Genomic DNA, 13,247 nt, shown 5'->3' with positions numbered 1-13,247 from the left:
TGACTGATATCAGGTGGATATATGATGAACGCCCGGAGGGAGGATGTTATATCAACGCCCCACACAGGCGAACATTGTAAAGATGCCTGATATCGGGTGGATATAATACTCACATCTGATAAGACATACGTTATATGTTCGTCCAGTTTAGGTGGCCTTCATAACTTCGCTCCGCCATCAGGAAGTTACTTCCATATGCGTCCCTTGCGAGACGCTAATTATACCGTCGCTTACTGTCCGACGCACACAATATAAATACTTGAGCAAATATAGTTTTTGTTGGGATTTCGGACTAAACTGGTCTTGTACCCTAGAAAACCCGACCAAATTCGGTTTTGCTTCATTATGGAGGGCCCAAAGGCTCTGAAGGCCTTATTTGCTCAATGATTCATGATTGTGGACGCTCCAAAGGCCTGATGGTCGAGTATAATCCAAGGAGGCGGAAGCTTTTATTTACTAATGTAAAATGTTATGTTATGGGATACCTTATTCAAGAACCCTGATTTTGGGCATACCTAAATCTTTCTAGGCAAACAAAACAATAGTCCCATCTTGGATGACCTGATAATGGGTACCCTATGGGTAGTTTAAATACCTATATACCCTTAATACAAAAATCTAAAATCAGTTTTCTAAAAAATCAAAATCAGTTTCCCTTAACATCTCTTCTTCTTCCTCCTCCTCTAGCCGAACTCTTCCCCCTCCTGCGAAAAAAAAAATCATCATCGTGATTAATTGTCGATTCGTAAAAATTTGATCGTCGATTAAACTCAACCGCATAATGACTCGTACAAAGAAAAGAAGGGACTAGGCAAACCAAATCGTCTTTTAATCCATCAATTGAAGAAGAAGAACCAATTGAAGATGAAGGTGTAGAAACTGAAAATCAACCACCAATTGAACCAGAAATTGAACCAACTGCATCTCCAACTCCGGAAATGAGGATAAGAAAGTAAGTTTTACAAACCCAATCTCTTATTGCTGTTTTTTATCGATTAAATGACGGTTACAGTGTTGGGTTCGGCTCAAAATTGAGTTGCGTTTTTAGCCGAATTGTTCTTCACAAAAACTTCCTATAAGTGTATATGAACAGTTCGGCATAAAATTTCATGAAATTTCAAGCCGAACCTAGTCACAGATAGAGATGCATAGGGTTTCAGCGTATTCGATAATCATAATATGTGTCGAACCTAGCACATTTACGAGGTTCGGCTATTACGATATTCTCAATATGTGCCGACCTAATACAATATTTTAACCCAAAAAATAAAAAATTGATGTTCGGCTCATACGATTTTCGAAATGTAAGCCGAACCAGTAATTATTTTTTTTTCCCGGGCTATTCAGGATGTTGTTTGGCTTAGTATGAAACTTTCATATGAGCCGAACTAGTGTCTAGCAAAAGGGTTGGAATTGAAAATTATAGGTTCGGCGCATGCAGTAAACAGATTCACTGAGCCGAACCGTTCATCAATTGGTAGATTCGGCTCATAGATGTGAGCCGAACCTCAACTTGTTTCGCCGAACCATGATCCAAAAAATCATCTAAACAACCTTTATAATTCTGAAAATTATCTTAATCACTAAACAAAATATTTAATCACTGATCAATATTACTAACATTTCTTCACCGTAAATCCATCTAAAACATCCACAGAGTTTTCATTTGCATTCAGGCTATGGACAGGCCCCAACTTATTACACAACAAGTCCCACTCCAATTGTTCCTCCATATACGACCTTCTTCTTGTAAGGCATTGTAACCTACCATTCACCACCATCTCCGCAACAAAAGCTTGTTTTCTCCTACAAACCTTGAAGATAGCCGGAAATCTATCCTTTAGAGGACCAGAAGTTGTCCATTTATCGTACCAAAATCTAATAGATTTTCCATTATTCAATTGGATGAGGCTGAAGATTGCGACTTCGTGAGGTTTTTATGGAAGAAAAACATTCACATAAGGTGAGTTTTATGCTTTGAGCAATTTTTCATGATTCCTAGCCATCTTATAGCATGTTAAAACATAGAAATGTGATTGTGCAAGATGATAAGTGTTTGTTCTGTAAAATGGAGGAAGAAACTAGTGATCACTTTTTGCTGTGTTGCCAATAGCTTTCGAAGTTTGGTCGCATTTCTTTAATGCATTCAAGATTTGTTGGGTTTCTCCTAATACTGTGAAGAAACATTTTGAGGCTTGGAAACTAAATAATCTTTCAGGAAAATGTGATTTATGCTGGAAGGTGATTTATGTTGTTTTTTGGCACCTTTGGAAGGAAAGGAATAAAAGGGTTTTTGGTGGTAGGGCTATGGAAGTTGAGGAACTTATTTTGCTTATAAAACAGACTATTTTTCTCTGGTTATTGGATAAGGATGTGTTTAAATATGTTTCTGTAAATCAGGTCTCATTTCATTGGGATACAGTCATCCATATGTAATTTTGTGAATGTACCGTTCCTAGGCTTGTAATTATTTTTCATTTTTTTAATATAACCATTCCTTATTCAAAAAAAAAATATTACTAACACTAATACGTAAAGAGCAGATTTGTCATTAAAAAAAATTTGGATTAAGGAGTAATCTGATTTTGTTATTTCACAACCTTTTTTTGTCTTTACGCGGAAATGCCCGGTAAGATTTCAGTATGCCCAAAATCAGGGTTCTTGTTGAAATCTTTCTTCATTTCGCTCCACAATTCTCAATGTTCTTAGCATAAACCCTCTGAATTGAATTCCAACAGAGAAGAAGAAGAAAAATAGAAAGAAGATTGAAATAGTCTCAAGGTTACCTTCTGATTTTATCCCCAGTTATGCTGTCATCGTCTTCTTTGATGTCTGAACATGTACTTACGATCACCTAATTCATCCCATGTACAGAGAAATTGTGGGTCTAATTTAAGTTTTGAAATTTGGGTGATTTTACTCCAATGAAAATGATGACTATTTTCTCATCTGGGTATCCCCCTCCTTCAATAAAACATGGGTAAATCTCTCTATACTCTTCTACCCAATTTCACCACTACTACTCGTGTGATGAAAATTCTCCATTATTCTACCAAAAACAATCATCCAGTTTCAGCAGAAAAGTTAGTTTCTTACTTGGAACAAACCTGTATAGATATCAGTTCTCTAAAAGAGGTTCATGCTTTCATTATAACTTCAGGTCTATTTAAAAACCATGTCTTTTTAGGTTCTAAACTTTGTGTTTGTTATGCAAAATGTGATAAATTAACTGATTCAAAGAGGGTTTTTGGCAGTATTATCATAAACAACAGAAACAGGAACCCCAACAACGTAGAACTAACTTCTCTTTGGAATTCAACTTTGGTTGGGTATTTCAGAACTGGTCATTTCAATGAAGTGTTAAAATTGTATTGTGATTTTAGAAAACATTTTTCTAATAATATTAACATAGATAGTTCATCAATCACATTTGGTTTGAAAAGTTGTACTGCGAACGGATCGATACAATTTGGAAGAGGGATTCATGTGGATGCTTTGAAATATAACTTACATAAACATAAATTTGTGGGTTCTTCACTTATTGGATTTTATTCCAAGTATGGATGTATTAGCGATGCCAGACAAGCGTTCAATGAAATATCTGAAAGAGACGTTGTTGTTTATACAGCAATGGTTACTGGGTATGCTCATAGTTATGATTGTTATGAAGCTTTTGAAGTTGCTAGACTTATGCAGGAGGAAGGTGGGATAGATCCTAACAGGGTGACTTTAGTTAGTTTGCTGCAAGCTGCAGCCAATTTAAAAGTACGGAAAGAGGGTCGAGCAATTCATGGATATGCTATTAGAAGGAAAATTGATTCTTATGATGAGATAATTGAGACTAGTCTTATGGACATGTATAGTAAATGTGGAGACTTGAAAATGTCGCTATCCGTATTTAATACAATGAATAAGAGAGATATTAGTTCTTGGAATGCATTGATTGCTACCCATGTTCAAATAGGTCAGCCGTTCACAGCTTTTGAGCTGTTTCAGATGATGCGGCAGGAGGATATAATGCCTGATATGATCACTCTTGCGAACTTGCTTTCGAGTTGTGGTGATCTGAAGTTCCTCCGTCAAGGAAAAAGCATTCATGCATACCTAATCCGCACAGAAGTTCAGCTGGATTTAGTTGCAACCACTTCGTTGATTGAAATGTATTCCAAGTGCAATAGAGCAAACCAGGGAAGGATACTGTTTGATCGGTTCGAAGCACAAGACATGATTATGTTTAATGTGATGGTTTCCGGGTATCTTCAAGCTGGGTTTACTGATAAAGCTTTAGAAACAGTTCGTCTGATGATTGAAGCAGGTAAAACACCTAACCCTGCAACCATTCTTATTCTTCTTTCTTTGTCTGCAGACCTCAGAGAAATGAAAATTGGCAAGGAAGTCCATGCTTACATAGTTAGGCAAGGGATGGGATCAAATGTCGATATAGCAAATCAGCTTCTTTCCATGTATGGGAAATTTGGGCGAATTGAGATTGCAAGACAAATCTTTAACGGGATAACAAGGAGAGACTTGGTTTCATGGACATCGATGATTACGAGTTACTCACAACATGCATTTACCAGCGAAGCACTAATGCTATTCCGGTTATTAGTTCAAGAAGAAAGACTCCAGCCTGATTTGGTCACCTTAGTAAGTTTGCTCCAGGCCATTTCGGGGCTTGGGTGTTTAATACTAGCAAAAGAGGTTCATGGTCACATATACAGAAATCAATTAGAGAAAGAAATACTGATTATTAATTCCCTGTTAACAACTTATGCAAAATGCGGAAGCATAGATATTGCTGAACACCTGTTCAAGTCCGTGGTAAAGAAGAGCCAAGTTTCATGGAACACCATGATTTCTGCTTTTGGGATGCATGGGAAATGTTTAGAAGCACTTGACTTGTTTTATCAGATGCTTAAGGAAGGTTTTCAACCGGATGATATCACATTCACATCAATTCTCTCTGCTTGCAGTCATGGAGGATATGTGGAAGAAGGATGGCGTATTTTCCAGTCCATGGTGGAGAAACATTCTGTTACTCCAAATACAGAACACTATAATTGCGTGATTGATTTATTCAGTCGGTCAGGTCAGCTCGAAGAAGCTTATGGTCTTGTTCAATATTTGCCACCAAGAGAAAGAAGTTCTGCATTGGACGCTTTATTATCTTCTTGTAGAGTTTACAAAAATATGGAGGTCGGTGACATTGTTGGGAGAGAATTACTGAATTTAAATCCTAATAACTCAGGTACGTACACCTTGTTGGGAAATTTATACGCAGAAGCTGGTAAATGGGATGCAGCAGCTAGAGTTAGAGAGATTGCAAAGGCGAAATCTTTGGCCCGGCAGCCTGGTTATAGTATGATAGAGTCTGGATCTGTTAAATACTGTGACAGTCTCACAGCCTGATCTGTCAGGAAGGGATGTCATTCGGTCGGTGTTTGTCACACTAGGTTTTACTTGATCATCATTACAAGAAAAATCCCCATCCCCAGCCGTGGTTTCATCTGATATAGGATTATTTCTGTGGTGGAGTACCACAACTGCAACATGATAGTTCATCGAGATCTTAAGCCTGAGAAGTGAGAACCTGCTTTTGGATTCAAAATACAATGTGAAAATTGCTGATTTTGGCGCGTGATGGTCATTTCATAAAAACAAATTGTGGAAGCCCGAACTATGCTGCCCCCGAGGTATTGCGGAACGCACTAAATCTTGGTATTTCTCATAGTTTAATGAGACTGCAACATGATTTAATATCCAGTTTGGTCTAAATACCAAAGACTTATGTTTTATGTATTTGCTTAGTAGGTGTTATCTGGAAAATTATATGCCGGGCCTGAGGTAGATGTCTGGAGCTGTGATGTTATTTAGTATGCCCTAACTTGTTCAAGAAAATAAAGGTAAAATCCTACTCAACTTATTTAGTTTGTATCAGTAAACCAAGATGTATATAATGGCAAATGCTTGATTCTGTAGAGCCCAAGCTACCATATTATTGATTTAACCTTGAACAGACTAGCAGTCGTTGAGGTTGAATAATGTGTGTGCTACCTGGCTGTTTTGTTCCCATGACATGCAATTAGTTAGATAGATGCAGCGAATATAAACTTCTGCTTTATGAGTTTGTTTCTCTCAAGCTATCTAATAGTAATCTATTTAGTCAAATATTACAACCTTTTTAAGCCTAGAGATGAAAGTCTTATGTCTTTAACTTCACTTGGTCCTGTACCTCAGGGCGGAAATTATACGTCACCATGTACTTTATCAGCTGGAGAAAGGGATTTGATCCCGAGGATGCTTGTGGTTGATCCCGTGAAGCGAATGATCATTCCTGAGATTCATCAGCATCCATGGTCATCTTCCATGCTATAAGCTATTACGCTGTTCCTCCACCAGACACAATGCAACAAGCAAAGAAGGTATCTGTCTAGCATAGATTGATATTTTATGGTCTAACATGTGATTATGGTTTGCTTTTTTTGTTCCTGTGCATGTAACAAGTACGTGAGTGATGAGTCTGATTGGCATTGTGTCAGCAAAAGGGGTTTTACATTACTGCCTTAGTCTTGAATAATATCCATCATATATATGTCGAGCACGTGTCTTATACTGATTTACTTGATCATCCCAAACAAAGATAAAAAGAAACAAAGGATACCGGTCTATGTGGCCAATTTTGTGATTAAACGGGTTCCTTTACAATTTGGCGATGACACCGCCACCTGTCACTGCAAATGATTACTGGTTGGAACGAAAAACATGCGCAGATTCACTGCATCCAAATTTTACAAATTCAAAAAGGGATTTAGTATGGTTCTTTTCTTTCAGTTAATCATACATTCAAATTTTCCCAACAGTTGCTGCTTCTAAGCAAAATGTGATACAGAAATCTAAGTTAGTGGCTTAGTGCAAAGGCTCTTGTGGAAAGACTGGATTGGACATTTTCGTCACAAAATGCGAAAATCTCCTGCTTTGAGCGTTGGCCTACTACGTCCATAGTCAAGGCCGCCGCAATTTGCACATGCAGTTTTGTGGAGAACATCCATATAAGGCAGTATCACTGGACGGTGGTCGAGTTGTTGCTTGCATCAACACGCATGCTGCACGCAGGAATTTACTGGAAAAGTAAGAAAACAGATAGATTTGTTCTCTTTTAAAAGTTTGATTACCAACCTTAATTAGTTGTCTTTTTTTTTCTCTGTTGAGTTGGACTTTCAGGGGTTTTGTTAGTTGGACCATTTTGCTTCTCACATAGATGACTTTCAGCTTATTGGATTTTGAGTACCTTCTTCTGTATTTCATATCTACCTCCGAAAATAAAAATCTGAAATTGTATACTTCTAACAACTTTGGCATTGACAATAATTGACTGCTTAAATTTCCAGGGGTGACATTGCAAAGTTGAACGAATGGCTTGTCATGATCATCTTTCTTCAGCATGCCGATGCCACCCTACGTAGTCATGATCACTTGACTTTACAAGATTCTTATGTTGCAGCTCTGAAGAAACTACCACCCTTCTGATTAAAATATGAGCGAAGGGGTAAAAGTCCGGTGAGAAAAGAACATTTCCAAGTAGTTAAACAAAAAAGAAAAGAAAGAATTCTAAAGTCAAGTAAAGTTTGTATTCCTCCCGGTGGTAGCTAGACATTTCTCCCTGGCTGTTAGATCTCTAACTTTTCTGATTAGATTTTCATTTAATAATTACCATGCCCACCTTAATTATTTAAAAATGTTCCATTTTGTTTGGAATAACCACTTGACTTTGATTATTTTAGTTTTCTTAGCCTTGTAGCTTACTGTTTAAGCGAACAAAACCAACCACACATTCATAACTTTAAGTCTGAATTAGCCAACAAAAGATACATAAACTTACATTTGTTTTCTTTCCCGAGTATGAATGCGTCTTATCTTATATGAGTTGAATTTCCAGAAAGGAGAGATTTTGGGTTAACACTGTACACTAATCGTAAGTGCAAGGCAACCTTTCATCGACTATAGCGGCTGCTAAAAGAAAAAAAAATCTTGTGACAAGTCATGTTCCAAGTCAGAAACATGGTGAAATCACCTAACTCTGTAGATTTATGTACACATATATTGCGTATAATACCTGATGGTCCTAATCTATGTACACTTCCAAACAAATTAGACAAGTAAACCTCCAAAAAAGAAAAGTGAAGGCTCTTATTCTTACAATGTGTTCAAGCATGCCAAATATCAAGTATACTGCTATGAGCACAAAAATGTTGACTAAATACAAATACATGCATGAATCATTTACAAATTTCACGAAATACACCCTTTATTAGACTTTATGTAACTTTTTTATTGTAAACGTACCGAGCAACTGAACAGATTAAAAACCGAACGACACATCGATTGGGCCCCGCCTCTCTGAGATTTGCATGGGACTTGCTTTGTGGGACCTATCTGTGTCTAAGCGGTTTTTAAAATGTCTAAGCGGTTTCTAAAATGTCTAAATGACCGATTCGTGAAGATTTTTTGTTTTTCTTTTTGTTTGGCAAACCCTTTTATTCATCAAAGGCGAAAATAAAACAGAAATTAGGGAGAGACATGGTTTATACTCCCTCTCTTTGAAAGAAGATGGACTGTTATGCATGAAATAAATCTGTCTTTTTGAAGGCATGGTATCTCTATTTGGATCAATAAATGAACGAGCGAAGACATTAAAATGGATCATAAAAAATTGTGCGAGTAGAATCAGTAGAAGACAATTGAGTGGATCATTGGAGACGGCTAATATTTCCCTAATCTTATAATGCCGGCCCGGACACTATTTACACATCTAGACTAAGATTGTTGTATTTGATTGGAGCATCTACGAGCTACAAAAAAGGTAATAGTAGTTGATTAACGCAATTTGCTAATTAAACAATTGTTCCGGCTTACAATAACACTCGGATTTTGGCAAGTGTCGGTCAAGTGAGACAATTCAGATTTTAATAATATAGAACAGGAAAATCTTTATAACGAATTCCACTTGTAATCGAGGAGCTAATTTTCTTTCCTTCCCTCTTCTACTACTGCCTACTAAGTTGGGGCTCGTAAAAGTAACGAAAAATGAGTCATTTGTCTAAATATTTTTAAATCACAGTTCAAATGGACGAGTAAAAAATAGTTTGGGTGAAATAGCCAAAGAAAAAATAATAAGGATGAAACTAGTTTCATTCTAGCTTAAATTTAAAAAATAGCAAGGATGAAACTGGATACATCCTGTGTAAATTAAAAATAAGAAAAAATATTTGAAAATGGGCACGATGAAACTGGTTACATCCTGCCTATTTTTACATCTTTGTCCATTTAAACAGTATCAAAATCTAACTGTCAATTTCACCCAGAAATTGTTGATTTTGGTCTTTTTAACCAATTTTGTGTAAAAATAACAAGAACTTAAAATGCAAAATGAATTAGCATTGGCTGATAATTATGCCTAACAAGTAACAAGACATTGTTACAACCCAACATGGTCAAACAGAAATTAATTGATAACTCTAAATTATTACACAAACAAATCATATTTTTTAATCAGCAAATATTATTAGTCAATGATGAATATGTACTACAATCCCACACAGTTTCTTGAAGTAGTAACTCCTCCGTCCACAACCAAATTATGACCACTTACATATCTTGATTCATCACTAGCAAGAAACAAAGCAGCCTCAGCAATATCTCTTGATTTAAGGGTTGTTCCTTTAAGATCTGCTAAACCACGTACAAACTCCTCCGTTTTCTCAACTTCTTTCTCAGAAGGTCCTCCGAAATCCATACAATCCTCCTCATCTTCATCTTCAACTTTCCTCCATGCATTAACAAGCATTGAAGTTGCAACACCAAATGGAGAAATGCAGTTAACTCTAATTCCATACCTTCCTAATTCACAAGCTGTATTCTTTGTAAGTCCGACGATGGCATGCTTCGAAGCCGTATATCCGTGAGGTCCAAGTCCTCCCATGACTCCGGCCACACTGGCTGTTGAGATGATACATCCGGTTCCTCTGGGTATCATAACTCGTGCAGCGTGTTTCATACCTAATGCAGTTCCTCGCACATTAACACGCATAACTGAGTCGAACTCATCAGCGTCAAAGTTCAAAATGCTTTTCCGTTTCGATTGGTTTCCGAGAATACCAGCGTTGTTAAAAAGTATATCCAATCGCCCGTAATGTGCTATCGTTGAATCAATCAGGTTCTCGATATCTTCTTCTCTGGTAACATCACAATGTACAAATGTAGCTGAAGGTGCTAAAGAATTTGCAAGTGAATTTCCAGTAGCATCTTCAACATCAGCAATGACTACTTTTGCACCTTGTCTTACAAAGAGTCTTACAGTTGCTTCCCCAATCCCCCTCGCACCACCGGTGATGATCGCAACTTTTCCTTCCAACCTGAAGAAAAAAACAAGTTGAATTAACAAAATTGTACCATTTGCTAATCAAATGACATGATGAAAAGAGTATAAAGAAAGGAGTTTCAGAATTGGAAATGTATGTATACCTTCTTGGTGTAGGAGAGTTCATGACATGGTTGATTCCTGGTCCTTGAATGGATGCTGCTACATTCTCATGAGTCATTACTGGTGCAGGCATGATTTATTTGCGTATTGTGTAATTCACCACACTCAAATGAGAGAGATGGGGAAGAGAGGAGCAGAGAGAGAGAGAGGGGAGACTTGAAATGTTGGAATGAGATGCGTAGAGAAGAAGAGGGAGAATTTATAGAGCATGAGATATGAATGGAAGAAGAAGAAGAAGAAGAGGGAACTTTCTTAGTAATGTCCCTCACCCTAAGCGTCGCTTGTCCCTCAAGCACATGTTTTCCTCTTTCTCTTCTTCTCTTTTCTACACTTTTCTATCTGAAGTCTACCAAAGTACACGTATTTTCTACCTTCTTTCATTTAAACCCATTGCCATCAGTTGGCGACTAAAATGTTATCTACAAAAAAATACACATAAAACTGTGTGTTTGACGGCACAACTAATTAAAAATTACATTTCACGTTACTTTTTCCGTTTTCAGGAAAGAGTTACTATAATTTTTTTTCCAATTTAACATATTCTCGTGTCAAAATGAAAAAAATGATAGCAAATCTTTTCTGAAAACATAGATAGTAATAATATAAAACACTTATTGTTTCGGTCCAATAAAGAATGAGTCTTTCTCCATTGATAATTGAGATGCTGCAAAGACATAGAAACAAATAAAAGGAGATACACGAAATTCGAAAGAATTTTAGTCCAAAAAAACATGTAAAATATGTGCAAGAACTTAATTAAAGTGAAAAAAACACATTATTCCTTATTCATATGCCCTTACATTTGAGAAAGAAAAACAGTTGAGCATGCAAATAGCTGAATAAGCATGCGCAATAGGGAGTAAGTCAGCAGCCATGTCATTTTCGAGTATAAAGAACCCGAATCTAAGATATAAAGTGGGCGATTAAACAAACTGTGCTGTATAACTAGGATAAATTACTCTTCCAAACTTCCATTGTTGGTAATGCGGTAACAACAAAATTTAATTTAGTACTGTATAACAAGTTGTAGTAACTTTCCACCTTATATTGGTTCATGAATCTTCTCTAAGGGGGTAATGCACGATGATCCCTTTTTCTTCTTTTGTTTTTTGAAGGAGTCAAATGTTAAACATATGTTTATTCGAATAACCAAAAAAGATTAAGATTGATTAATTTGGGACTCCAAACTGCACGCCCCAGCTACGATGTGGTTATTTTTTTTTTGACAAGTACATAAACTAAAAATTTATCCCCTCCAAATTCCCATAAAAAATTAACGAAAAAAAATTAATTAAATAATTGTGTAATAAAACTGTAAGTGTTTGGTTCTTAGTCCATACAATCTTACATCTCACATTCTCACTCTCTTTTCCCTCAAATAACACAATTTATATGAGAAATGAAGATTGTGTATATCTTTCTGTTGCGTTGGGATGACTAGGAATAGATGAAATATTTCCGTCATCCACATCCAAATATCCAATGATACCAGGAAGTTAGGAATTTAAAGTCTTTTAGACAATTATTATACCGATGCATCCGTGTATGTATGGATTATAACTGGTATATTGTACACGCAAGAGCAAATTGATGAACCAGAACTAAACATCAAAACTCCACTCTATCTATATATTAAATGTTCATTCTACTTATACTATCTTCTGGATTCACCAAAAACTCTCAAAAAAAAAAACTATTTAAATTTTAAGGTTTAGTGCATCATCTGAGATATTTTCGTGCGTCATACAATATTAAGTACTAGTAGTGAATTTTTTCCGCAACATACTTTTTACCTGTAACGGGGAAGGAAAATGGAAAATGAGGGGCAAGTATCATTTTTGGACATCTCTACACGACTAAAATGACCAGACAACCAACTTGTCCGGAGACCCAAACCTACAAAATAGGGCCTCATGCTTGAGCATTAACCAACGTAATCTTCAACCCTTCAATCTTGCCTACCTAATTTCGGAACAAGCTGGAAATAACTAGCTAGGTTATAGGGCAATCTTATTCTAATCTACTAATAATCTTGCACGATTGGAATTATTAGTCACTAGATCGTAGGCGAAAATGTACTTATTTTAGTACACCAAAAATCTAACTTGATATCTGTGTCTAGTTTCAGGATCACGAAAACCCATCAGCCAGCTGGTTTTTGAACTTCAACTTAAATTTTGATCCTAATTAATTTTGTTCGCAAGAATTTCAAGTCCAACCATGACTTGAGTCATTCTGTAATCCTCTTTTATTTTGACGCAGCACTTTTCCAAGTCATTGTTCACATTATATGCTTTGCTCGATCTATCTATTCTCCTTTGGAAAATGCCCCATTTTTTTTATGACCATGAAATCGGCCGCCAGATTACGTTATGTTACTCTCCATCGACAGCAACTTTCAATTTGGAGTATTATATTGGTACTTGGTAGCTGGCTAGATTGCATACTTGAGGCCTTGGCAGCTGGCTAGATTGCATATCGAAGGCCTAGTAGCTGGCTAGATTGCATATCTTAGGCCTAACATGGTTAGCTAGATCATGATAAATTGGCGTAACATGGTTAGATTATACGTATATTCGTATCAATCATAGATACGTACGACCTCAAAAATCTTGTCCAGACAAGAATAAGTGTTGAGTTATTAAATCTTGATGATCATCATTCATCAGAACTAGTAGTACCATAAAAGAAAAAGACATTGATGTTT

The 13,247-nt window shown here is 36.5% G+C and overlaps 2 protein-coding genes across 6 annotated transcripts; one reads left to right on the top strand and one right to left on the bottom strand.

Annotated features, from left to right (window-relative positions):
* The first annotated feature begins 2,693 nt into the window (after positions 1 to 2,693).
* LOC113320571 (pentatricopeptide repeat-containing protein At3g20730-like) lies at positions 2,694 to 7,790 on the top strand. Of its 5 annotated transcripts, XM_026568477.1 has the most exons (5): positions 2,694 to 5,693; positions 5,812 to 5,903; positions 6,238 to 6,422; positions 6,861 to 7,128; positions 7,389 to 7,790. In XM_026568477.1, the coding sequence occupies exon 1, from the start codon at positions 2,977 to 2,979 to the stop codon at positions 5,407 to 5,409; it is 2,433 nt and encodes an 810-aa protein (XP_026424262.1). In that variant the 5' UTR covers positions 2,694 to 2,976; the 3' UTR covers positions 5,410 to 5,693; positions 5,812 to 5,903; positions 6,238 to 6,422; positions 6,861 to 7,128; positions 7,389 to 7,790. The 5 variants fall into 5 exon arrangements, with proteins under 5 accessions (XP_026424262.1, XP_026424264.1, XP_026424261.1 ...); XM_026568479.1 differs by lacking the exon at positions 6,861 to 7,128 and having other exon boundaries at positions 7,389 to 7,789; XM_026568476.1 differs by lacking the exon at positions 7,389 to 7,790 and having other exon boundaries at positions 6,861 to 7,381.
* A 1,614-nt stretch (positions 7,791 to 9,404) lies between these two features.
* On the bottom strand, positions 9,405 to 10,726 carry LOC113323465 (short-chain dehydrogenase reductase 2a-like). Its single transcript, XM_026571784.1, has 2 exons — positions 10,522 to 10,726; positions 9,405 to 10,412 (listed from the first exon to the last, which is right to left on the bottom strand). Exons 1-2 carry the CDS (start codon positions 10,611 to 10,613, stop codon positions 9,584 to 9,586), a joined length of 921 nt encoding a protein of 306 aa, XP_026427569.1. The 5' UTR covers positions 10,614 to 10,726; the 3' UTR covers positions 9,405 to 9,583.
* Between the last annotated feature and the right edge of the window lie 2,521 nt (positions 10,727 to 13,247).

This window comes from Papaver somniferum, chromosome 11, assembly GCF_003573695.1.
Source record: "Papaver somniferum cultivar HN1 chromosome 11, ASM357369v1, whole genome shotgun sequence".
NCBI classification, from domain to species: domain Eukaryota; kingdom Viridiplantae; phylum Streptophyta; class Magnoliopsida; order Ranunculales; family Papaveraceae; genus Papaver; species Papaver somniferum.
This window is presented reverse-complemented; position numbering and strand designations above follow the sequence as displayed.

Coding starts and splice junctions, on each gene's coding strand:
- LOC113320571 (XM_026568477.1), top strand. CDS start 2,977: ATGGGTAAATCTCTCTATACTCTTCTACCCAATTTCACCACTACTACT.
- LOC113323465 (XM_026571784.1), bottom strand. CDS start 10,613: ATGCCTGCACCAGTAATGACTCATGAGAATGTAGCAGCATCCATTCAA. Junction 10,413..10,521: donor AACTCTCCTACACCAAGAAG/GTATACATACAT, acceptor TTTTTTCTTCAG/GTTGGAAGGAAAAGTTGCGA.